Here is a 24,461-nt window from a genome sequence, read left to right on the forward strand (position 1 = left end):
CAAATTTCTTAATAAAACTGATCTTAAGGCCATAGGTTTTTAAGTGTCTTTTTTTCTTTAATACTCTTGAAAAAGCAATTTATTTAATTATGAAAAAAATTAGTCTAAAATACTCTTAATAACGATAACTTTTTCAATATAAGCTTTTTAAATGATATTTTAAAAATAAAATTTGAAAATATGAAAACAGTTAAAATTCTGTTTCCCAGTGGTCTAAACATAGTGTCTACTCTTAAATTGTGGAGTGTATGTATTGAATTTGGTATATGTATAGCATTATCACAAAGGTTTGACAAATCCTAATTATTAAAATGAACAATTGTAGGTTAAGAATGCCTCAAATTTGACAAGTTTTTTTTTAATAAGAATTGGTTAATTTAGGTACAGTTAAAGCATGTGGTAATTTTTTACTTGTTTTTATTAGATGCCTTAAAACAAATAACTACACCAAAAATAACCACATAATAGTGTGAATTCTGTTATATTATTTTTAGTGTTGACTTTTTTTACATAATAAATGTCACCCTGTATTGAGAACATGCAGAGCATGCTCTGTACTTTCAAAACATGATTCCATTAAATCCTCTCAACAACCCTCTGAAGTAGCCTTTCTGATTATCACTTTATAGATGAGGAAACTGAGGTTTGGAGAGTTCGATTAAAATGACTAACATATAAGGGCAGGTAGAGGGAAAGCCAGGAGTTGAGAAAAGCTCTGTCTCACTATAAAGCCCAGGCTTTTGTCTAGCTCCTTCAACACTAAGGCCAATTTGGTCAAGTGGTTTTCAGAGAGGAGGGGGTATATTATATTTTTCAGAAAGACCAGGAAATGCTGGTCTTTATTTTAATTTCCCTATCTCCCTGCCAATTAAGATCCAAACTCCCACCTCAATCAAGTAAGACACAACATTTTAATGCCCCTTTTCCCCTTATCTTTCTTTGTTATTCCAAAGGATGACAATGTTGACAAAAACCACTGAGATGGTGATAGGCTAGAATTAGACACTTGCAACTTGTAAACCCTTCCCCCCACAATACCACCAAATCATGCTACATAGGAGGTTATCTATATTACCTACAAGTAGAGCAGACTTTGTATCGTGGCATGAAGCACTTCGTGAAACAGTATTCCTGGTTGCCTAACTTTTTAAATAAAATTAGGGCAGACCCAGTTATAGAATATTTATAGATTAAATGCATTGGATGTGCACAACTGAAGTTGGCAATGAGAAAACTTACACTCTTTTTGAAGGTATTTTGTTTTGAGTTTAAATGTTAAACTAGAGAATTATTTTATATAAGGCAGTATAATTAAAATTGCTCAAGTTCAACGCGGGCCCCATGGTGTAATGGTTAGCACTCTGGACTCTAAAATTGCTCAAGTTCAACTCCCAGACACACTGCATCAGAGATCTCTGAAATATTTCAGAACTGGAAAGGTCTTTTGAGCAATCTGTCTCCTTTTTTTCATATTACTGGTCTTATCTTTGGACATTGCAAAGTCCTCCATTGTTTCTGACTATTAATGACTATAGAACAATGGCTACATACAGTTTCACTCACACAGAACAAGCAGTAATACTTTCAAGAGAAATAACCTTAAACATGTATTTGAGATTAAGCATAAATGCCATTACCACCATCTGCAAAGCCAGTTGCAGTGATAATAGGTACAGCCACCATAATTAGTCCACTGCCGCTCCAAACATACTTCATCAAGAACTGCTCTATCATAATGTACCACAAACGTTTAGATAAAATGAGGTTCATCTGATCTGCTAAAGCTTTGTAACTTTTCTGGAGTTGTTTCATTTCTACCTATAGAAAGAAAAAGAGTTAGGAATTAACTTAGCATGAGCTTTCAAAATAAATATTTATGCTTGAGGACTTTAAAAGTAAGGTGCCTATTAGCTTGCTTTATTTAGTATTTATTATCTATGACTCTAACAACCAATAAATACAGATTAATATCAGATTTAGTCATTATTGTTTAGCTTTATCATACTGTAATATTAAAAAATAATATTCAGTAAATATAATGCTAAGTATAAAATATGTAAGTGTAAAATATATATCAGTGATTTATCAGCATGATTTTAAAATTATATGTATGAGATGTTTAAACCAAATATTTTGTAAGACATGAATAAACAAAGTTAGAACCTTATCCTTCTTGATTATACCAAAACTATCTGAAAATAAGTACATGATACATATATGTGTAATTAGACTCCAGTTTTGAACTAACTTAATTTATTGGATTTTGTCTTAAATTCAAGAAGCCTACAGCGTGATATAATTTACATCATTTGAATTCAATGAGTCAAGAAGACTGACACATCAATATGATTAATACAACATATGAGGACAATTTCAAGTGGGAGTAGAAGTTCTAAATTTGCTTTAAAGTTTTTTCTTCAGATTGGTACTGCTATAAAATTTTTTTTGGGTAATTGATGATGCTTCAAAAATTAAATAATTCTGCCTGGTAATTAAAATACCATTTCAACTTTAGAATACCTTAATATTTTATTTGCCAGGCATTTGTATTAGGATTTCAGATGCATCAGCTTAAAATTTCTGCCATATTTAATATTATGAAGTTACTGACATGCACTGCAATTTTAGGTAATGTTACTGACATGCACTGCAATTTTAGGTAATTAGGCTAACTATTTTAGGGATCTGCTTAAGGTTGAAAATCTCTAATATTTAAAATAACACTCTGGAACTCTTTTTCTCCTCCTCATTTCTAATCTTAGTTTTTCTATCAAAGTTAGACAAAATTTCATTTCACTGTCTCTTTTCATTTGTGTCAAAATATGGTTCTAAGAGTAATGGAAAAGCACTGGTGAGACACACTCTTCTGAATTTCTTAAGACTTCGGACAGTCCATCACTGACCAGGCATGCAAAACTATCAAACTTGTTTTTCATATGAAAGCATGTTTCCCCCCCTTGAAAAACAATAATAAAATACCACCTTAAACTTTCCATCTTAATAGAAATGTGTTCACTTAGTTTCTTTTTTTTTTTTCTACTTAAGGGTGTCTTTTTTTTTAGTTTCCAAACATATATTTTCTTCTAATTCTGTAGAACCACCAAGTTAGGATTTAAGTTTTAAGAAAATGCTTTAGAGATCATTCAGAGCATACTTGAGTAAGAGGGGTGAAGTAGACTATTTTCTACAGTGCTGAATATTTTATTCTCATGAAACTTTAGAAAAGTTTGCACTCTATAATTTTTTTAACAGCTTGTCATTAAACAGGGTAATGAAGCATGTATTTTAATGAAGGTTTAAGATGTTACAGGAATCTAAAACGCTAAAGAAGTAGGTCCATCAATAGTACAACAGATGGTATCTAGCACTGAATTGGCAGCTTGAACACGCTCACATTTCACCCATCACCTTAATTTCTCTTACCTTATGTCCTCTGTAAAAGGCAATTTCTTCAACATTGGCTATAATTCTGGAGTGCACATACCGTAAATAGCCTTTTCTATGAGCTTCTTCGGCCACCAATTTACCAAACTTGGGAGAGCAGGCTTTCAACACTTTAGCAGTGGCATATACCACAAGCCCTGCTAATAGGGTGGGTCCAATTGGGCTCGCACCTCTTGATGTAGCAGTCTGGATGAGGGTGTAAGAGGTCAGAATTACATCTAAAATAGGTTTGGTCAGATTGGAATACAGGTGAGCCACAGACTGGGAGAACATCATAATATCTTCAGTAAGAGACTGGTCAGGGTTTGCCAGCCTCCCATCCATATTGATCACTTTATAATAAGTCTGATTTGTAAAATAGGTTTCATAGGCATGGTCTACTAGGCGAGTTCTGAAGGCCAAAGCCAATTTGCATTCCAGGTACCTTATTGCACTGTTGACAAAGGTGGCAGGGATGGCAATCAGAAGCCACTTGATCAGTTTGATGATGAAAGTCCGAGGCTTCTTTTCCACAATGCTTTTTACAATTTTTCCATCCAGACCAGCCACATAGATAGACAGAAAGGTTCTTGAGATGAGAGCCACTGAGTGGAGGCAGAGCCACCCTGTCTCAGTGGTCACAAGTTTTGGAAAGAGGATTTTCCGAAGTTCTAGTAGCTGTTTGAAAAAATCTGCATTCACTCCAGGTGAAGGTTTTTTACAAGTAATCTCGGTGCAATGCAGTGTTTCTCTGTTCTCTGCAGCCCCACGAGCTTCTTTTTTCTTCCTGTGGCCAGTTTGCTTTAAATGCTTGCTAATGATGGGATAGAGGGTTTTCATTGCATATGCGGCAGCCACCAGGCAGGCAGCCCTTTTAGCAGCACCCGATCTGGTCCATTTCACTCGATCAGCTGCTGCATTTAGCATATGTATCATTTTCCCAGTATCCCAAACCAGCTTCAAAAAGGATAGTTTAAAAGATCATGCTCCACGGGGATCCCCAGCAAATATTTCAGAAAGTGCTACAGCGTTCCATACTCTGCAGCGTTTCTCCTCTTCTGTGGTTTTTTTTTTTTTTTTGGTTTGGTTTTAATTTTGTTCTGCTGTGACAGATGCAGCCGAGCTCAGTCTCCACTGCATCTACTGGGGATGATTCGCTCAGAAGCTCAAGCTGCACGGAGCCGCCCCACGCTCCTCCCTCTCAGACCCCTCATTGGCTGTGAGGGCGGTGGGACCTTGGAATCCTCGCTGCTTCCCTTTGAACCTTTAAAATGAGGAGAGAGCAAAATGAATTACATCCTTAAACTGGAGTTCAGCTAGTTAAATGTCTATTTTTGGAGAGGTCGAATCAGGGCAGCTGCTGGCAACAAAACCTGCCCTGGCCACTGAGCATGCTCAGCGTCACTTAGAAACCCACAGAAGTTTCAGAACATACATCGCTTCGCTAAGGTTTTAGTAGATACCACAAGGGGAAGAGCAAAAAGAAAGGGAGATTCCCAAAAGCTATAAAACGGGATGGAGAAGGAGAAGAAGCCAGGGAGTTGAGGAAGGAGGGACAAGATGCTCAATGTAAAATGAATATAAGAAGGCTGTGAAATGAATCTGAAAGGGAGAGAGAAGAAAGTGACAGGTCAGGAGGGCACCGGGGAAAAAAAATACTTGGATCTGTTTTGCGGTCTTGTCCTCATCCATTTAATTTTTTTTTCCTGTCTATGATTTTATATGAAGACTCAGAACCTACCAGACAAGTTGTAATCGAGGGTATTATTTGTAAATAAAAAGAAATCTTCTCTATTATAGAAACTAATTATCTGCTATACTTCCACCCCTATGTTTACTTGTCCTTATAATAAAAGTCTTCCAGCTCCACGACTGCTATTTTTAGCAATGGAGCTCTGATGCACTGGTATTTATTTACAAGGTGGCTACTAAATAAATGAGAGCAATGTTTCACTTCTACTACTCCCTTGTGTCCCTTGTTACTTGGAGGTACTGTGACTCTATAATCAAATGTTAACTATTTGGGAACCCAACCAGAGTAGGACAGTTGGAAATAGCTTCTCCAAGACTCTACTTCATTTTTCAAGAGTTCTTTCTCTTTCCCAAGATTTTGTTTGTTTGTCTTGTTTAGGCTTAGAGATAATCCAGTGGCTATTTCCCATTTACATTTTAGTTATTTGATAAAAACCAAGAGTATTAAAAAAATTCTCTATTTCCCTAATGGAAGACTTAAACTGCTAAATAGTCAAGCAAAACTCTGCATACTTAAAAAAATATAAAAGGAGCTTTTTTTAAATAAGGAAGAGTATATTCTTGAATATGTGAAAAATTAGCTTTCTTACCCCAACCCTCCACATACAACATACATGCTGGAAGCCTGGGAAGATACGCATTAAACTAGAACAGAGGATGGCAAATTACAACCCAACCAGGTGGGCCAAATTTGGCCCACCATCTGTTTTTTAGATGACCCTTGAGTTAAGAGTGGTTTTCACAGTTTAAAGTGGTTGAAAATACATCAAAAGAAGACTATTTTGTGTCATGAAAATTGTATAAAACTTTTATTTCAGTGTTCATAAATAAAATTTTATTGGAACACAGCTGCAGGCATTTATTTACTTACTAGAGGCCCGGTGCACAAAATTCGTGCATGAGGGTGTGTGTCCCTCAGCCCAGCCTGCACCCTCTCCAATCTGGGACATCCTTCTCACAATCCAGGACTGCTGGCTCCCAACTGCTCGCCTGCCTGCATGCCTGATTGCCCCTAACCACTCCCTGCCAGCCTGATCGACGCCCAACTGCTGCCCTGCCAGCCTGATTGCCCCTAACTGCCCTCCCCTGCTGGCCTGGTCACACCTAACTGCCCTCCCTTGCCAGCCTGGTTGCCCCTAACTGCCCTCCCCTGCAGGCCTGGTCGCCCCAACTGTCCTTCCCTGCAGGCCTGGTCTCCCTCAGCTGCCCTCCCCTGCAGGCCTGGTTCCCCCCAACTGCCCTCCCCTGAAGGCCTAGTTGCCCCCAACTGCCCTGCTCTGCCAACCTGGTCACCCCTAACTGCCCTCCCCTGCAGGCCTGGTCCCCTCCAACTGCCATCCCCTGCAGGCCTGGGTCCTGCCCAACGGCCCTCCCCTGCAGGCCTGGTCCCTCCCAACTGCCCTCCCTTGCAGGCCTGGTCCCTCCCAACTGCCCTCCCCAGCTGGTCATCATGTGGTGGCCATCTTGTGTCCACATGGGGGCAGCCATCTTTGACTGGGGGCGGCCATCTTGTGTGTTGGAGTGATGGCCAATTTGCATATTACTCTTTTATTAGATAGGATTGTCTATGACTTTCAAGCCACAGTGGCAGAGTTGGGTCAATGAAACAGAGTCTAAAACATTTACTGTCTGTCCGGACTTCATCAGAAGTTTGGCAAACTCTGTGCTGGCATATAAAGCCTGTGTCAGTGTTGGGTGACCTTCATCATTCAGTTTAATATGAATAAAGAACTATCTTCACTTCTATGAGTAATGATATTCCTAAACTTTTAAAACTCCTCCTTTCTAAAATACCTATATTAATTCCAAGAATCATCACAGATCTCTTTTCATTTGTTTGCTTTCAATTTAGCAAATTTACTAATCCATGAGTGGCAAAGTCACACAAGTCTTTGTTAGCTGGCCATATTAAGCAGCACAATCTGTCATTCCATTAAGACTTTCTAAGTTATATGTAGAGATCATAGTAGTTTATTTAAAAATCTTATATCCCTAATTTTATGCTTTTCATGTGTCAAAATCAGGCTGTCTTATACTTATACTAGAGGCTCAGTGCATGGAATTCGTGCATGGGGTTGTGTGCCCCTCAGCCCAGCCTGCACCCTCTCCAATCTGGGACCCCTCGAGGGATGTCCGACTGCCCGTTTAAGCCCGATCCCAGTAGGATCGGGCTTAAACGGGCAGTCGGACATCCCTCCTACAATCCAGAACTGCTGGCTCCCAATTGCTCGCTTGCCTGCCTTCCTGATTGCCCCTAACCGCTTCTGCCTGCCAGCCTGATTGATGCCTAACTGCTCCCCTGCCAGCCTGATTGCCCCTAACTGCCCTCCCCTGCAGGTCTGGTCACCCCTAACTGCCCTCCCCTGCAGGCTTGATCGCCCCCAACTGCCCTCCCTTGCAGGTCTGGTCCCTCCCAACTACCCTCCCTGCTGGCCTGATCGCCCACAGCTGCCCTCCCTTGCAGGCCTGGTCCCTCCCAACTGCCCTCCCGTGCTGGCCATCTTGTGGTGGCCATCTTGTGTCCCCATGGGGGCAGTCATCTTTGACCACATGGGGCAGCCATCTTGTGTAGTGGAGTGATGGTCAATTTGCATATTACTCTTTTCTTAGATAGGCTAAATTTTAATTCTTTATGTTACATTTCGTGACTGTGATAGGACAGGCAGAAGGCTAAGGTAAACTTAACTAGGGGTGATGGGAGGATGTTCGGCCAGGTAGAACATGGTACACAGAGGGGTGCATGGGTCAGAAAGCAGCTGGCAGTCAAGAGAAGTGGCTTGCATCACTGGCATAAGACAGCCATATCAGGGGAGGAGCAGGGTAGTGAGAAATCTAGAAGCAAATAACATTACAGATCCAAACAGGTACCCAATTAGTTGTAGGTAGGTTAATTTGCCAACTCATAATGAGGCTGGGGTACAGGAACAAGCTTTTAATGTGTGAATGAAAGACTTGTTAGAATGAACAATTAGGTATGAGGAAAATAATCAAGATGGGAATTTGGTTACCAGAATTGTGGTAGGGTGAAGGCCAGTTACTGAAACTGGGGAAAAAGTCAGGGTGAGATTTGACTTGATGTTGAGCCACTATAACCATTTAAATTGCACTCCCACTCTTTACCCAGTCAGGGTTGATTCTAGTGTCTGAGACTGGACTCAAGCCTTCCAGGAAGGCAGTGGAAGAATTTGAGATGAGAGAAAACTACATAGATATTTCCAATTGGAAATATATGCCATTTAAGAAACTAAGAATGTCAAGGTACTTTTTTTTTTCTTCTATCAGTAGTATGTAATTAAAGCAAAGAGAATGTGAATTCCAAACTATATGAGAAAAAGGTGAAAAAAAGATCACTTACTCTAGCAAACATAATTCAGCCTAATTTTCACTCGTTTCTTAACTTTACATGTGTTTATGTGGGAAAGTATTAAATTATTTTTTAAGAGGGGAGAAATAGTCTAAGAAAAGGATCTTAAAAGTGATAAAAAAAAGCAATAATTATCAAATTACTTTGTTCGCAAGCACGAGTTTCTCAATATCAGTGTCAAAGTGGACTCTACCAATATCTATATAAGAGTAGATTATACTGTGTGTGTGTGTGTGTGTGTGTGTGTATATATATATATATATATATATTAGATATATATGTAAGATAAATTAAGGTTTAAAATTTTGGATGGATTTGCTTCTCAACAAATGCTAAGTGATGTTTTATCTGTGCTGTATTCCTTTCTTGAACTATTTCCTGACCCAAAAGATTACCTAATTGCCCTCCTAGCCCTAAAATAGGATAGTGTTTGATTCATTATCTATCAGTTATGCCAGCCTTCCCTCCTCCCACAACCAAAATACCTCCTTTTATTTTGTTAATGTAAATTTTATTTTACTTTCTTTTTTAAAAAATATGTCTTACTGATTTTTAGAGAGAAAGGAAGGGGGGGTGAGAGAGAGAAACATCGATTGGTTGCCTCCCTCACATACCTTGACTGGGAATTGAACCTTTTGATGCACAGGATGATGCTCAACCACTGAGCCACACCAGCCAGAGGTAAATTTTATTTTTTAAATTACAGTTTACATTCATTATTATTTTGAATTAGTTTCAGGTGTACAGCATAGTGATTAGACAATCATATAGCTTAAAAAGTGCTCCTCCTGATATTTCCAGTACATACCTGGCACCATACACAGCTATTACAATATTATTGACTATATTCCCTGTGCTGTACTTTACATTCCCATGACTTTCATAACTGCTCATATAAAAAAAATATATTTTTATTGATTTCAGAGAGGAAGGGAGAGGGAGAGAGAGAGATAGGAACATCGATGATGACAAAGAATCATTGATTGGCTGCCTCCTGCATGCCCCACATCAGGGATTGAGCCCACAATCTGGGCATGTATCCTGATCTGACTGGGAATCAAACCATGTGGTTCATAGGTCAATGCTCAACCACTGAGCTACACCGGCTGGGCCATAACTGCTATTTTGTACTTCTTAATCCCTTCACCGACCCCCGCCCCAGTCCCCTAAATATGCTAGTCTTATTCATGTGAGGCATAAACATCATTAAAGATGAGATCTTAGGTCAACATTTCAGCTATTACAAATAACTACCTAATGACTAGTTCATAAGGAAATGTATTTTCTATAAAGGAAAAACCAGTAAATATCTTGTCTAAAGATATGTTTCATAGATTATTATTTCCTTCACCTCATTCACCACTTCCACTGCCTCCCTGTGACTCTAGTTAGTCTAATTGGGGAGAAAGATAGGTCTATCCAGCTCCCAGTTCTTGACTTTGCTCAACAAGTTGTCAGACTCTCCTTTATGTCCCTTCACATACAATATAGGAAAAAAAAATCCTTTAGCAAATTGTTTTTCCCTTCTAATTAATTACGTTAGTTTGTATCTGTTTTAAAATATTGAAAGTAGACATTGTTCTGCCTTGACTGGATGGTTTAAATACTGAAAAATGAGCAGCTATTCCATGACTAAAACTAATTTGTTCTGAAATGCTGTATTCATTGGTCAAAACAATGATGTACTTTAGTGAATTTGTTATAAAAATCAGAATTTATATCATTCAACATGATGTCTACACTGGGACATACTCCTATTTTAGGGACTATTTCCCAATGACTTAACTGAAAATGTATTTATTTGAAATTATAAGATGTTCCCCAGGTTTAAATCTAGAAAACTCATAACAACGAGGGGAAAAAAGTACTTTGTGCATTTATTTGGAACCAAATAGTTCTAGTTTCAAACCAAAATATTATAGAACATCTTGTAAGATAAACATTTTGTGAGAATATACAAACATAACACAGAAATGAACAGTAAAATCCAATTTTTGTTTTGAGATTTTTTTCCTTCGGTAAGGAGTTTAAAGTCTTTAGGCCTTTACAGCTAAATCAAGTTTTGATCAAGCTGAGAAACTCACAAAATGTTCAGAAGAGTAAATTACTGCAGTGCAATATTCCTAATAAACAAAATGTTTAATGATTATTAATACTGCACGTGGAAGATATTTAAAGGCTTTGGATACAGAGTGATAAGTGGGAATGAAAACATCATCTTTAGGATTAGGGATCTATAGCTTCGTCCTTGCCTTCTTTTTCTCCCCGAAGTCCGGTCGTTGACCCGAAAAAGCCGGCTGAGACCAATAAAGAACTAAATAAGATGATGGTGGAGGTGGTTTGAAACATTAACCCTGTGGCCACAGCCCGATGGTTCATTTACTTAGGCTTCTTGGCCTGAGAGTTAAAATTGTGTTCCTTCTCCTTTAAGCGGGCTGACTGCTTACCCACAGGGTTCCTTATGGCCCTATCAAGCCAGGGCCTCTGTCCGCAGGCCGCGAAGGAGCCTACCTGGGCCGCAGAGGTTATAGGGAGGCCAAGGCAGAGCCTACCTGGACTGCAGAGGCTGTCGGGAGCCCAGAGAAGAGCCCACTGGGGCTGCAGAGGCTGTCAGGAGGCCACAAAGGAACCTACCTGGACTGCAGAGGCTGTCGGGAGACCAGGAAGAGCCCACTGGGGCCGCAGAGGCTGTCGGGAGGCCACGAAGGAGCCTACCTGGACTGCAGAGACTGTCGGGAGGCCAGGAAGAGCCCACTGGGGCCGCAGAGGCTGTCGGGAGCCCAGACAGGAACCCACTGGGGCCGCAGAGGCTGTGGAATAGCTGGGCCATAGGCCCGGGTACCCGACGGAGCCGGCTAAAGCGTAAAAAACTGCGGCTCAGCACAGCTCCACATCTGCGACTCAGAAGTTTTGGGAAGATGAATTGGGTCGGGGGGTCCAGGTGAGTTTTACTGCTGGTCTCAAGACTGTAGTTCTTGAGTCCCTGGACGTTTAATCCCATAAGGTCCCCTTTCCTAGGCCCTGAGCGTGGACATAGCCTTAGCTGGAGAGAACCAGCTAGGAGTGGGTCTTGTAATCATTATCTGAACCGGGAAACCCTAGCGTATGTCTGTTCATAAACCAAAAGCAACTCCGCGTCTCCCCACGGTCTCTCCACAGGCTTCAGGTGTGGGGCCCGAGTGGGCGAGGTTCTTCCCAGCTCCCGAGTCCTCCGCCTCTAATGAGGCCTCTGAGCACCTGCGCCCTCGTCTGCCTGCTTCCCACGCCTGCCCCTCTCTCCTGGGAGGCGTTCCTCTGAGTGTTTGCATGAAATTGGAAGTATTATGGAAGAGGCTTTTCCTTGCTGCCCTTAAATTCATTATTGGGGGCATAAATCCAAATTAGTTTATTTTTTTTTTAAAGGAGGTAAAGGGAATAGTGTTTACTTTAATAACTTGCAAGAGAATTTACAATTTATTTTGTATTTAAGATTAATCCCATAAAACAGGATTGACAATTTAGTTTGATAAAATCGAATCATTACCTTTGACCTTAAAGTCCACTAGGATGGAAATCATATTGGCTTGTAATTTCATTGGATCAAATTCCTTTTTTTGTTAACAAGTTGACTCAGGACAATGCTGATATGATTAGAACATTTGCATCCTAAGGAATTTTATAAGAGGAAAGACAGACAGATTTTGTCTTCACCAAGTGACAAAACTATGTCCGATAATTTTAGCAAGAGAATTCATGTTGAATATGTTAGCATTGTATTTTAGGAATTTATCTAAATTATTCTTGGCAAGTTTTCTAGCATCATGCTTCTACTCTGGATAAAAGTGAAAATTCACATACAGGCATCACAAGAGTTAGTTGATAAATTGATGTTTTTTCATTTGACTTTAAATGTGACTATTAAATGAGATATGAAATCATTTTACAAATGCTTAAGCACTATTGAAAAGTAGGTGCTGTTATTATTCTGCCATATATCTCAAACTTCTGGCTATTCAGGGAGCAATATACTGCAGGAAACAGGTAGTCTTAAGATTTTGTTTCTCCAAATGAGGTGGTGCTGCACCTGGAGGTAGTGCCAGGGTAATTAAGAAGCCACAGAAGAAACATGACACACCTCCCTGGAATATCAGTTTTACTGAGAGCAGAGGGAAAACATATTTTTTAAACTTAAACAAACATGGATACAATACAGAGTAAAATGCAAAACTCTTGTGAAATTTTAAGATAAAATGTGTAATTTTTAAAAAATTATATATTTTATTGACTTTTTACAGAGAGGAAGAGAGAGGGATAGAGAGTTAGAAACATTGATCAGTTGCCTCCTGCAACCCCCTACTGGGGATGTGCCCGCAACCAAGGTACATGCCCTTGAGGCTGACGCTCTATCCACTGAGCCAAACCTGTTTCGGCAAAATGTGTAATTTTAAATAAAGTTTCATGGAGTGGATGGGTTCCTTAGGGTCAAAACCCTAGATTGGTAATGAAAAAATTAGTATTTCCACTTTCTACTATTACAGTAGACGAGGGTAGGCAAGATTAGTTAGTTGATCATGGCACTCTGACCATGAGGCCCTAAAGCAAGCATGTCAAACTCTCGGGCTGCATGAGCCCATAATGAATATTTTTGCGGCTCAGCCAATATAATGGTATGTAAGAAACATTTTAATACAAATGTAACTTAATTTTTACAATACCCTGTAATACATCATTATTAATAACGAACTACAACGTTCGATAATGACTGATTACTATAATCATGTTGCATTCATTTCCCTTATGCACCTTATGCGCAGGCACACCATTTCTCTCCACTAATACTAGCAGTGAATGTTTTAGCAGCCGATTGCCACATCATTAGTCTTGTGCTAACTTGTTTGGTGTGCACAACAGGAAATATTTCGCTTTCGGAGAACAAGAAAAATAGGTTTACTTGCGTTACGCTTATTAATTTGTGCAGTTATTCAGTGTGGTAAGTTAATGTTCAAGAAGAAATATTAATTTTTATTAAAATGTTGTATTATTTTATGTTAACATTACTCATTTATTTCGGCCCTTTGTATTCAGCATGTCTCTATCGAAATAAACCTACATTTCTATGAAAATTGAAGCTTTTGTTTTTTTTGCGGCCCACATAAACTTAAACCTTGTTTATTTGGCCCGTGTTAGCTTCTGAGTTTGGCATGCTTGCCCTAAATTAGGGTCTCAGAATCCTAGACAGTGCTGAGTAATCACTAGCAGCTGATTGGAGATACTATAGAAATTTTAATTCCTATTCCAGACCATTCTGGAGTACTTGTTTATTCCTCTCTGTTGTAAGGGTTGTTTTTCATTTGAAAAATTTGAGAACCTTTTGGAATTTAACAAGTTAGGAATGGATTAATTCCTAATATAGACAAGGTAGGAACATAATAATTCCTAATATACACAAGTGAAGTAACCGGAGAACATTTACAAAGCTTCCTTGAACAACTCCCTCAAAGCATTCAATATTAATTAATTCAATATTATTTATTTGCTTGCCTGTTTAGGGCATTATTAAGCTGTATGAGGGGATTCTGAAAAGAAAATGATACAATTTCGGTCCACATAAGGGATCTATGGTAGAATGGTGAGATTAGAATTAGGTAAACGTCTATAATACAAGATAACTAAATAGCACTTGTTTACATAACAATCACTGTTCTGAGTGCTTTTTGTATATTAGCCCATTTACTCTTTTTTTTTTAAAATTTATTGATTTTAGAGAAGAAGGAAAAGGGAGATAGAAACATAAATGATGAGAGAGAATCATTGATTGGCTGCCTCCTGCACACCCCCTACTGGGGACTGAGGCCGCACCCCTGGCATGTGCCCTTGGCCGCAATCAAACCTGGGACCCTTCAGTCTGCAGACTGACGCTCTGTCCACTGAGCCAAACCAGCTAGGACTAACCCATTTACTCTTAACAAGAACCCTCTGAGGTATGTAAAAATGTTATCCACATTTTACTGGTGGGGAAACGGAAGCGCCGTAAAGTTAAGTGACTTGCCCAGTGTCACCAGTTTAATCAGTGGCAGAGTTAGGATTTGATAACAATGTGCTTAACCACTATGCTATATAGAGATAGGAATATTGTGAAGGTGGTACAAATAAAGGGCTGTGTGTATTGAGAGGACTGAGAAACAGGAAATTACAGTAAGCCTTGAAGGAAAGCAGTATTGCTCAGAACTAGCACCACAGAGGAGCAGTGAAACAGGTTCTTAATAGTTGAAATTGTCAAACTTGGCATAAAAAACTTCTTTCCTGCTTTTCAGTTTAGGGACTCTACCGCCATACATAAAATGTCTTGTGTGTGTGTGTGAGTGTGTGTGAAAGGCAGGTGGCTAAGGGAGTAAGCAAGTGTCCCTTATTTTCCTCTTTAAATTACTTAAAGTGGTTTGACTTTAGTGTTACGGTTTGTAGACATGTTTGCAAGATATAACATTTCATTTCAAACAAATTCTCATTTAGGGTAAAGAGGTTTGGTTTCCGCTGAAACAAATTTCTGTATCTATGGTACCTGTTTCCAATCTACTGTCCCTGAAACTTACTAATCAGTAATAATATTAGGTTTTTCAATTTAATGGTCTGTTCTTTCTTTGTTTTAAAAGCATGTTCTTACTTTTTAAAATTTTTAAATGTCCCTCCCCCTTTTTAGTCCTTTCTTGACAAAATATCAATCATTTGTCAATCTTACCAATTTAAAAAATTATTTTTACTTGTTTGACAATCATTGACATAGACATTTTAAAATATATATATATATATATATATATATATATATATATATATATATATTTATTTCAGAGAGGGAGAGAGATAGAAACATCAATGATGAGAGAGAATCATTGATCGGCTGCCTCTTGCATGTCCCACACTGGGAATTGAGCCCACAACCCGGACATGTGCCCTTGACCAAAATCGAACCCGGGACCCTTCAGTCCACAGGCCAATGCTTTATCCACTGAGCCAAACTGATTAAGGCTGACCTAGACATTTTAATTATTGTTTTGTACTTTTCACAAGTCATCACTGATAACCTATTATCAGATTGAGGTGTAAATTTGATAAAGCACAGGCATAAGCACTGATTTTTGTTTTAATTTGGAAAATATTCTCTCTTATTTTCCTTGACTGATCACTGACTTATTTCACCAAATTCATAGCCATCTCAGACAGGAAGGTGGTAGGAAGAGAGGAGAGGAAGGAGATTCTAAAGATGTATTGTAACCAGTCTTTGGGCCACATTGTGCTTATTCAGAAAGAGATCTACTATAGGTCTATAAATACAGCACTACACATGCAGTATAAGAAGAGTTTTTTTTTTTTAATTTAGTTAAGTTTATTTTTATAACTTGGACTGACGAATGGAAACAATGTCATAAGAAAGACACAGATAAAATCCTGTTTAAATTTAGGTGAGGGAGGGGTTTGCATTTGTAAATGTAGGCCTAGAATGTTTGTGCCAAATATTTTTGAGTGCTATATATCAATTACTTTGCCAGGTGAGGTTACAAAGTAATTGAAATTTAGTTTCTTCTGAGAGATTATAGTTTATTGGGTGGGTGGAAGGGAATATGACATGCCTAATAAATTTAAGATTGGGAGCCAAAAATACATTATTTGAAAAACAGATATTGTGAACAATAGTAGAACATAGTTTCTGTCCAGTGTGGCTCATTCAGTTGGGTGTTGTCTGGTGCACTGAAAGGTTGCTGGTTGGATTCCTGGTCAGGGCACATGTCCCGGTTTTGGGTTCTATCCCCAGTAGGGGGCATGCAGGAGGCAGTCGATCAATGCTTCTCTGTCTCCCTCTCCCTTCCTCTGTGTCTAAAAATCAATAAAATAATCTTTAAAAAAAATGAACATTTCTTAAAAGAGTAATAGAATATAGTATAGTTTTAGCTGAGTGTTTGGCAAATCAGAAACAAGAATAAAATGAAACAAAGTTGAAAAAAGAAAATAAACATTACATAAATAGTTGGAGATACGATTATATTTAAATATTTTACAATGTGTGTATCTACCTGCTTGGTGGTGAGGTTGAAAGCCACACAGAGAAGTTGAAATTTAATCTGTTATTTGTTGAGGAGTCATTCAAATTTGGAAGTAACATGAGGTGGTATTTTATGACTGGGATGTTACTGGTATGTAAGTTGGAATATAGCAGGGAAAAACTTCAAAAATAGTGACACCAGTTAGGATTCTGCCAGGGTGGGGGGAATAATGTTATGTTTCGATTTTCTGGTAAAACTATATATTCTCCAAATTAAATCAATATCAGTCCTAACTCACCTTTTAGGTATCCTATGCTTTCTGAAGTTGGGTTAATTATTAAACCTCTCTATGCATGGGTTATGAGGAGCCCTTGTTATGGGGAAAAATGCAAAATTGTGACTACAAAATTAGGTATAGGACTTGTAAGGGGCATATATAAATGTAGAGTCTGGAACTGAAGCATAATTAGCTTTGTAATAAATTCTTCGCACAGTAAATTAGCCTCTGTCTTTATGCATCTCTTCTTCACCTGTTAAATGAGGATAAATTCACAGTGAACATCATCCTAGTTTGCCTGGGATACTCATAGTTTATGCCTGTGCTCCTAGTGATATGCTGAGGTTAGCATTTGTCTTGGAATTTTTTTTTTTTAAATACTAACTACCATTAATAGTTCTATTTAAATGAGCCCAGGTATATTCAGTGAACATCCATTTTTGTTTTAACCTTTGCTATGGTCTGAATTAGTGCATGAGCCTTGTGTGCAGTGAAGAGAGCTCTCATTGTAAAATGTGGTTAAATCTGAAACATCCAATGATAACCCTGACACTTTCCCGGTGGAAAATAACTAATAGCTCCTTTTAAAGATAGTGTGAAGGGCACTTGCTGATAAAGTTTGCTGGGACATGAGCCCTTAGGGACAACTAAATCGGTAGGTACGGTGGGAGAAATATTTTGTGCTGCTGTTCCTATTGTCCACTTGTACCATTGCAAGCTAAAGTCTGAGATTTGTATAACCAGCATGCCTGGGGGTAGGTCATTAGGAAGCATGGGAAATTTTAGATTAGGCGTACGTGAAACATTTGCAAGAAATGGAGGCTAATAGTAATCAGTCCTGTCAGAGAGTATACATAGAGTAGTAGGAATGTTGTTGCTACAGTGGTTTTGTCAACAACTCTCTTTTTGTTGTTTGGGAATTCATTTTTATCTTTTTGGCAGCAGGAAGCTCAAATTAATGCTTAATGATAAATTAAGTATTGATATTTTGTTTTTCAGTGAACTTGATAATGAACCTATAATTTGTGCATAAAACGTTTGCCAATATTTAGCATCTCCCATCCTTAAGTCATTGACCACATGACTATCTGAAGACACAAGTCTATTGAAAAAGCATCATCATTTACTTTCAGATATAGTAGTTATTTTAAGGAGATTATTGCTTCAGATAATAATTTGACACATGCAACAGAAGAGCATTGAAGATAAAAGTATATCTGCAATGATAATATGAATACAAATTTGGTGAAGCATAGTATATTGGGCAAAATAGGGTTATTACTAAAGTATGTAACCTATGTAGCCATGATGGACTTGGGATTGGTTGTGGATTACATACATATTATATCATAGTTGCATCCAAAGAAGCTTAATATTTTACAAACAGAAGCTGAGATTGTCAAAATTTTAAACAGTTTTACATATGCCCAATAATGTAACTGAATTATAATGTTTTTGAGACAGTATTAATTTTGAATACAAAAGGAATACTTGGGCATGTCATCATAAGCTTTCTCTCTGCCTTTCATTAATTAAATTTGACAAACATTTGAGTCTTTGACAAATTACTCTATAAATCTGTGTGTCCTATATAGTTATTGAATATATTTCTAAGCAGGTTTTCCAAATTTTGTTGACATTTTGTTCAAAACCAGTTGGAAATTGTTATTCAAAGAACCCCATAAATGGAGTGAAAAAAACCTTCAGCTTTTGAAGCTTTTAGTGAGTTAAATTATTGTAAATAAAGTTTAAAAAATTTAATTGTAACCTGAAAATACATTTATATTGGGGTTTCATTAACATTCTAAAACCTTCCACTGTGGGACTCAGGAGATAGCTGCTCATGTTTATCTTTACAGCCTGTAACAGTAAATCATTGTGGGTTGTTTTTTTTTGTGTGTGAAAATACTGAGAATTCAGTCTCTCAGAACTTATTTTAATTAGGCTCTGTATTCTGAATATTAGATGGATTTTCTGCCTTAGTGAATTGAGTGTTTTTCCTGAATACCTCACCTTTTGTAATCCATACATCTTTAAAAACTCTTTTCTTGTATTAAAAGAATTTATTTAAAAGCCATATTGTTCTAGCATATATCATTACTATTCCTAACACATCAGGTAGACCTTTTTTAGTTTTGTGGAAAGCCAATGGAAGAACTTTTTTCTAGGCTAGTTACTGTCCTGAATCTTAATAAGTCTGCTAGCTAAAATGTTAGAGAATGATGTTTTAAGGTTAATATCAATTTTAATCTAATACAAGCTATAACATATTGTTTTTCATTTGCTAGTTATTAATTTTGTTTACATTTTTCACTTTTAATGACAACTTAAAATTTGATCTTAACAATCTGGAAACAGTTTATTTTGGTTGGCACCATGCCACTAAAAAAATTAAGCAGCAAACTAAAAAGCAAAATAAAATAGAAAAAACAAAAAGAACAATTTAATACTAACAATGTAAGGCTTATGACAACTATAGTATTTAATTCCTAATGTGGTTTCAATATCTCCTGTGTACTCCATGTAAAATGTACATTAGTGTTGTTTTTGATATTTCTTTGACAATCTTACTGCCTTTGTGTCTTTTTTGTTTTGTCTTAGCATTTTCCTTTAAATATTTTCTTACTAGAAAGAATAGCAAGAGGCACAATGCCCTGATACTTTTTCTGTAGTCAGCATGGTTTTAATTCTTTCTGTCTCTCTGTCCTTCTCTCTTTTCCTTCTCTTCCTTTTCTTCTTCTTTCGTTTTCTTCCCTCCCTTAACCTCTTTATATTTCTCTATTTTATTTTACTCTTTCTCTGTTAACAAATAATAATGTAACATATCTATAAGCCTATTTTCTAGAATTGAAAACTTCTAGAGTGTTCTTTTCAGTATGTAGCAATAAGTAGTATGTGTTCTATTAACCTCCTATCAGATATATGATTTGCAAATATTTCCTCTATTTTATTTTGTTGATGGATTTCTTCGTTTTGCAGAAGGTTTTGAGTTTGATCTAGTCCCACTTTATTTTTCCTTTTATCACTTTTGCTTTTGGTTTCAAATCCAAAAAAAATATTCAGACCAAAGACTAGGAGCTTACCCCCAGTGTTTTCTTCTAGGAATTTTATTATTTCAGTTCTTATATTCAAGTCTTTTTACCATTTTGAGTTTATTTTTGTGTGTAGTGTAAAATAGGGTTCCAGTTTTATTTTTGTGTGTGTGGCTGTCTAGTTTTCTCCAGCATCATTTATTGAAGAGACTCTGTCTTTTCCCTATTGTATATTCTGGTTCCTTTGTCATAAATTAATCAACCATATATGTGAGGCCTTATTCCTTAGCTCTCTGTTATGATTCATTGTTCTATGTGTCTGTTTTTATGACAATAGCATATTGTTTATTATTATAGCTTTGTGATATTGTTTGAAATTAGGAAATGTAAAGCCTTCAGCTTTGTTATTCTTTCTCAAGATTGCCTTGGCTATTTAGAGTCTTTTTTCTGTGGTTCCATAGAATTTTTCAGATTGTTCTGTTTCTGTGAAAAAAATGCCATTGGAATTCCCATAGAGATTACATTGAATCTGCAGATTGCTTTGAGTAGTATGGGCATCTTAACAATATTAATTATTCCAATACATGATCATGGAATATCTTTCCATTTATTTGTCTCCAATTTTATCAATGTCTTATAGTTTTTAGTAACAGATATTTTACCTGCTTTATTAAATTTATTAAGTACATTATTCTCCTTGCTGAAATTTATTCTTTTTGCTGCAATTGTAAATATGATTATTTCTTAATTTCTCTTTCTAATTGTTGTTAGTATATAAAACACAAGTGATTATTGTATGTTGATTTTGTACCCTGCAACTTTACTGAATTTATTTATTCTAACTTTTTTGATGGTGTCTTTAGGGTTTTCTATATACAATGTCAAGTTATCTGCAATTAAAGATGATCCTATTTGTTTATTTCTGTTTTGGATGCCTTTAATTCTTTTTCTTGCCTGATTGTACTGGCTAGGACTTACTTACGATGTTGAATGAAAGTGCTGAGAGTGGGCACTTGTTCCTGAACTTAGTGGGAAAGGTTTTAGCATTTCACTGTTGAAAATTATTTTAACTACTAGAGGCGTAGTACACGAAATTCGTGCTCAGGGGGGGTGTCCCTCAGCCCGGTTTGCACCCTCTCACAGTCTGGGAGCCCCGTGATTGATAGCAGAGCCCCCCCCAATCGATCACCCCACAGAGGAGGCCCCGCCCACCTGGATGGAGCTCTGTGCCCATATAGGAAGGCCCTGCCCACCCACTGCAGTGCGGCCAGCCAGGTAGCCTGGGTTTCCCTCTGCTGGGAAATCGATCATGGGGCTCTGTGATTGATCTCCCCAAAGAGATAGGCCCCGCCCACCAGGGCTCCGTGATCGATCGCCCTGCAGAGGGAGGACCCACCCACCCACCCATAGCAACGCCTCTGGCCTGGTAGCCTGGGCCTCCCTCTATGGGGCGCCACGATCGATCGCCCCACAGAGGACCTGCCCACCCGCTGCAATGCCTCTGGCTGAGTAGCCTGGGTCTCCCCCTGGCCAGGGCTCCAGGATCGATCGCCCTGCAGAGGGAGGCCCTGTCCACCTGCCACAGCCTGCTGGTTGGTAGCCTAGGCCTCACTCTTTGGTGTGATCGATCGTGGAGACCCCCCGGTCAATCACCCTGCAGAGGGTGGTCTGGGCCTCCCTCTTTGGAGTGATCGTGAAGCCCCCCCCCCCCCCAATCAATTGCCCCGCTGGCCAGTGGCCTGAGCCTCCCTCTGTGGGGCGATCATGGGGCAGTGATGGGGCCCCCTGACCAATTGCATTGCACCCGCCTTGGCTGGCCTGGTGCCAGCGTGTGTCATAGCGTGGTTGTCCAGACAGTTGTTCTGCTGTTTGGCCGTTCAGTTGATTTGCATATTATGCTTTTACTAGAAGCCCATTGCACCAAGTTTCGTGCAATAGACCTTCCTTCACCTGGCTGCCGGCACCAGTTTTCCACCAGCACCAGTTTTCCTCTGGCCACCCGCCGATCGAAGCGCCTCCCGCCATCTTGTGGTGGCCATCTTGTGTCCACATGGGGGCAGGATCTTTGACCACATGGGGCAGCCATATTGTGTGTTGAGGTGATGGTCAATCTGCATATTACTCTTTTATTAGATAGGATAGAGGGTGCAGGGGTGGGGGCCAGCTGGTTTGCCCTGAAGGGTGACTCGGATCAGGATGGGGGTTCCCTTGGGGCATGGGGTGGCCTGGATGAGGGGTCTGTTGTGGTTTGCAGGCCAGCCACGCCCCCTGGCGACCCAAGCGGAGGCCCTGGTATCTGGAATTTATTTACCTTCTACAATTGAAACTTTGTAGCCTGGAGCGGAGCCAAGCCTCCTGCTTGCTCTGTGGCCAGCAGCCATTTCTGTTGGGGTTAATTCACCTTCTATAATTGAAACTTTGTAGCCTGGAGTGGAGGCTCTAGGCAGGCCAGGGCAGGTGGAAAGCTTGACTCCTCTGTTGCCGTTGCTGAGAGCAACCCTGGCCTGCTCTCTCCAGCTCATGGCTGCCACCATTTCTGTTTGGATTTGTTTACCTTCTGTAATTGAAACTTTGTAGCTTGAATGGAGGCTTAGGCCGGCAAAGGCAGGCGGAAAGCTTGGCTTCCTCTGTTGCCTGGAAAACCTTGCTCTCTGTGGCTGTAGCCATCTTGGTTGGGTTTATTTGCATACTCGCTCTGATGGGCAGGTGGGCGTGGCTGATGGGCGTGACTGGTGAGTGTAGCAAAGGTACGGTCAATTTGCATATTACTCTTTTATTAGGTAGAATTTTTCCTTCATTTTATTTATGTGGATTATCACATGGATTCATTTGGTGATGTTGAACTGTCCTTGCATCCCTGGAATAAATCCCACTTGATCATGGTGTATGATCCTTTAGTGTTGAATTTGGTTTGCTACATTTTGTTAAAAGATTTTTGCCTTTATGTTCAAAAGGGATATTGGCCTGTAATTTTTTTTCTCATAGTATCCTTGTCTGGTTTTGGTATCATGGTAATGTTGGCCTGGTAACATATATTTGAAAGTGTTTTCTACTCTTTTATTTTTTAGAAGAATTTGAGGGGGGTTGATATTATTTTTTAGATGTTTCGTAGAATTCATCTGTGAAGCCATCTGGCTCTAGACTTTTCTCTATTGGTTGGTTTTCAAATACTGATTAAATCCCCTTACTAGTAATTGGTCTATGCAGATTTTCTGTCCTATATATTATAAGCCTAATAAGCTAAGTGTATGACTGTCCATTCAACTGTTTGACCAGTCGCTATGATGCACACTGACCATCAGGGGTAGAGCTTGCTGCTGGGGTACAGCCGATTGGGACTGGGTGAGACGGGCTGGACATGCCCTGGAGCCCTCCTTCGGTCCCTCCCAGGCCCTGATCGTGCACTAGTAGGGTCCCTAGGCATGGCCTGCACCCTCTCACAATCCGGGACCCTCCTTGAGTTGAATTAATTTACTAGAGGAGTTCACAGAACTCAGAGAAACATTTTACTTACTAGATTACAGGTTTATTTTAAAAGGGTATAACTTAGGAACAGCCAGTTGGAAAAGAAACATAGGGCAAGGTATGGGGAAAGGATATGGAACATCCATGGACTCTCCAGGTGTGCCCCTCCCCTAAATCTCCACATGTTCACCAACCTGGATTTTATAGAGGCTTTGACACCCAGGCATGAACTTGGACCTCAAGGCCAGCTTCAAGAGTTGAATATGACAGCTGCCAAGGAAATTGAACTTGATGGCAGTTGGAAAGCTATTATAATTTTTGTTCCTGTTCCAAACTGAAATATTTCCAGAAAAATCCAACTCTGGCTACTATGTGAATTGGAGAAAAAGTTCAGTAGGAAGCAGGTCTTTATTGCACAGAGGAGAATTCTGCCTAAGCCAACTCCAAAAAACCTTACACAATATAAGCAAAAACATCCCAAGAGCTGCACTCTGACAGCTGCATGTAACACCATCCTAAAGGAGTTGGTTTTCCAAAGTGAAATTGTGGGCAAGAGAATCCACATGAAACTGGATGGCAGCTGTCTCATAAAGGTTCATATGTATAAAGCCCAGGAGAACAACGTGAAACACAAGGTTAAAACTTTTTCTGGTGTGTATAAGAAGCTCATGGGCAAGGATGTTAATTTTGAATTCCCTGAGTTGAGTTTCAGTTGTAAACAAATGACTACATAAAATCCCCATCTCTCTGTCTCTCTCTGTCTCTCTCTCTCTCTGTCTCTCTCTCTCTCTCTCTCTCTCTCTCTCTCTCTCTCACACACACACACACACACACACATACACACACATACACACACATTTTGTCTTTCTCTCTCAATCACATACAAAGAAGTTAGTGACCCAAAGAAATAGGGGTTGCAGAGCATCTTTTGTAGTTGCAGGCAGTTGCAGGAGCTGGAACAGGATTGCATTTTCAGGGACAGTAATGCCAGTGATGCCAGGGAAGGTATGTTAATTTTGAATTCCCTGAAGCTCTATCTGCTGAGCCAAACCAGCTAGGGCCCAATTTTCTTTTAGTACATTTATTTTATGGTTAAATTAGCCAAAAATGCTTCCAATTTCTAGTAGCTAATT

General features: G+C 39.0%; 1 protein-coding gene across 3 annotated transcripts in view; it reads right to left on the reverse strand.

Moving 5' to 3' along the window:
* ABCD2 (ATP binding cassette subfamily D member 2) overlaps window positions 1–4,359 on the reverse strand; it is a gene marked incomplete at both ends in the record, with an annotated part of 50,941 nt that extends 46,582 nt beyond the window's left edge. For 2 of the 3 annotated variants that reach the window (XM_079774526.1, XM_079774525.1), the window contains 2 exons: window positions 1,638–1,818; window positions 3,424–4,359. In XM_079774526.1, coding sequence (XP_079630652.1) covers window positions 1,638–1,818; window positions 3,424–4,359 — 1,117 coding nt within the window. The remainder of the gene's footprint in view (window positions 1–1,637; window positions 1,819–3,423) is intronic. The other variant, XM_079774527.1, reaches the window with a different exon arrangement.
* Between the last annotated feature and the right edge of the window lie 20,102 nt (window positions 4,360–24,461).

This window comes from Cnephaeus nilssonii (genome assembly GCF_951640355.1).
Source record: "Cnephaeus nilssonii genome assembly, chromosome: 6".
Classification (NCBI taxonomy): Eukaryota; Metazoa; Chordata; class Mammalia; order Chiroptera; family Vespertilionidae; genus Cnephaeus; species Cnephaeus nilssonii.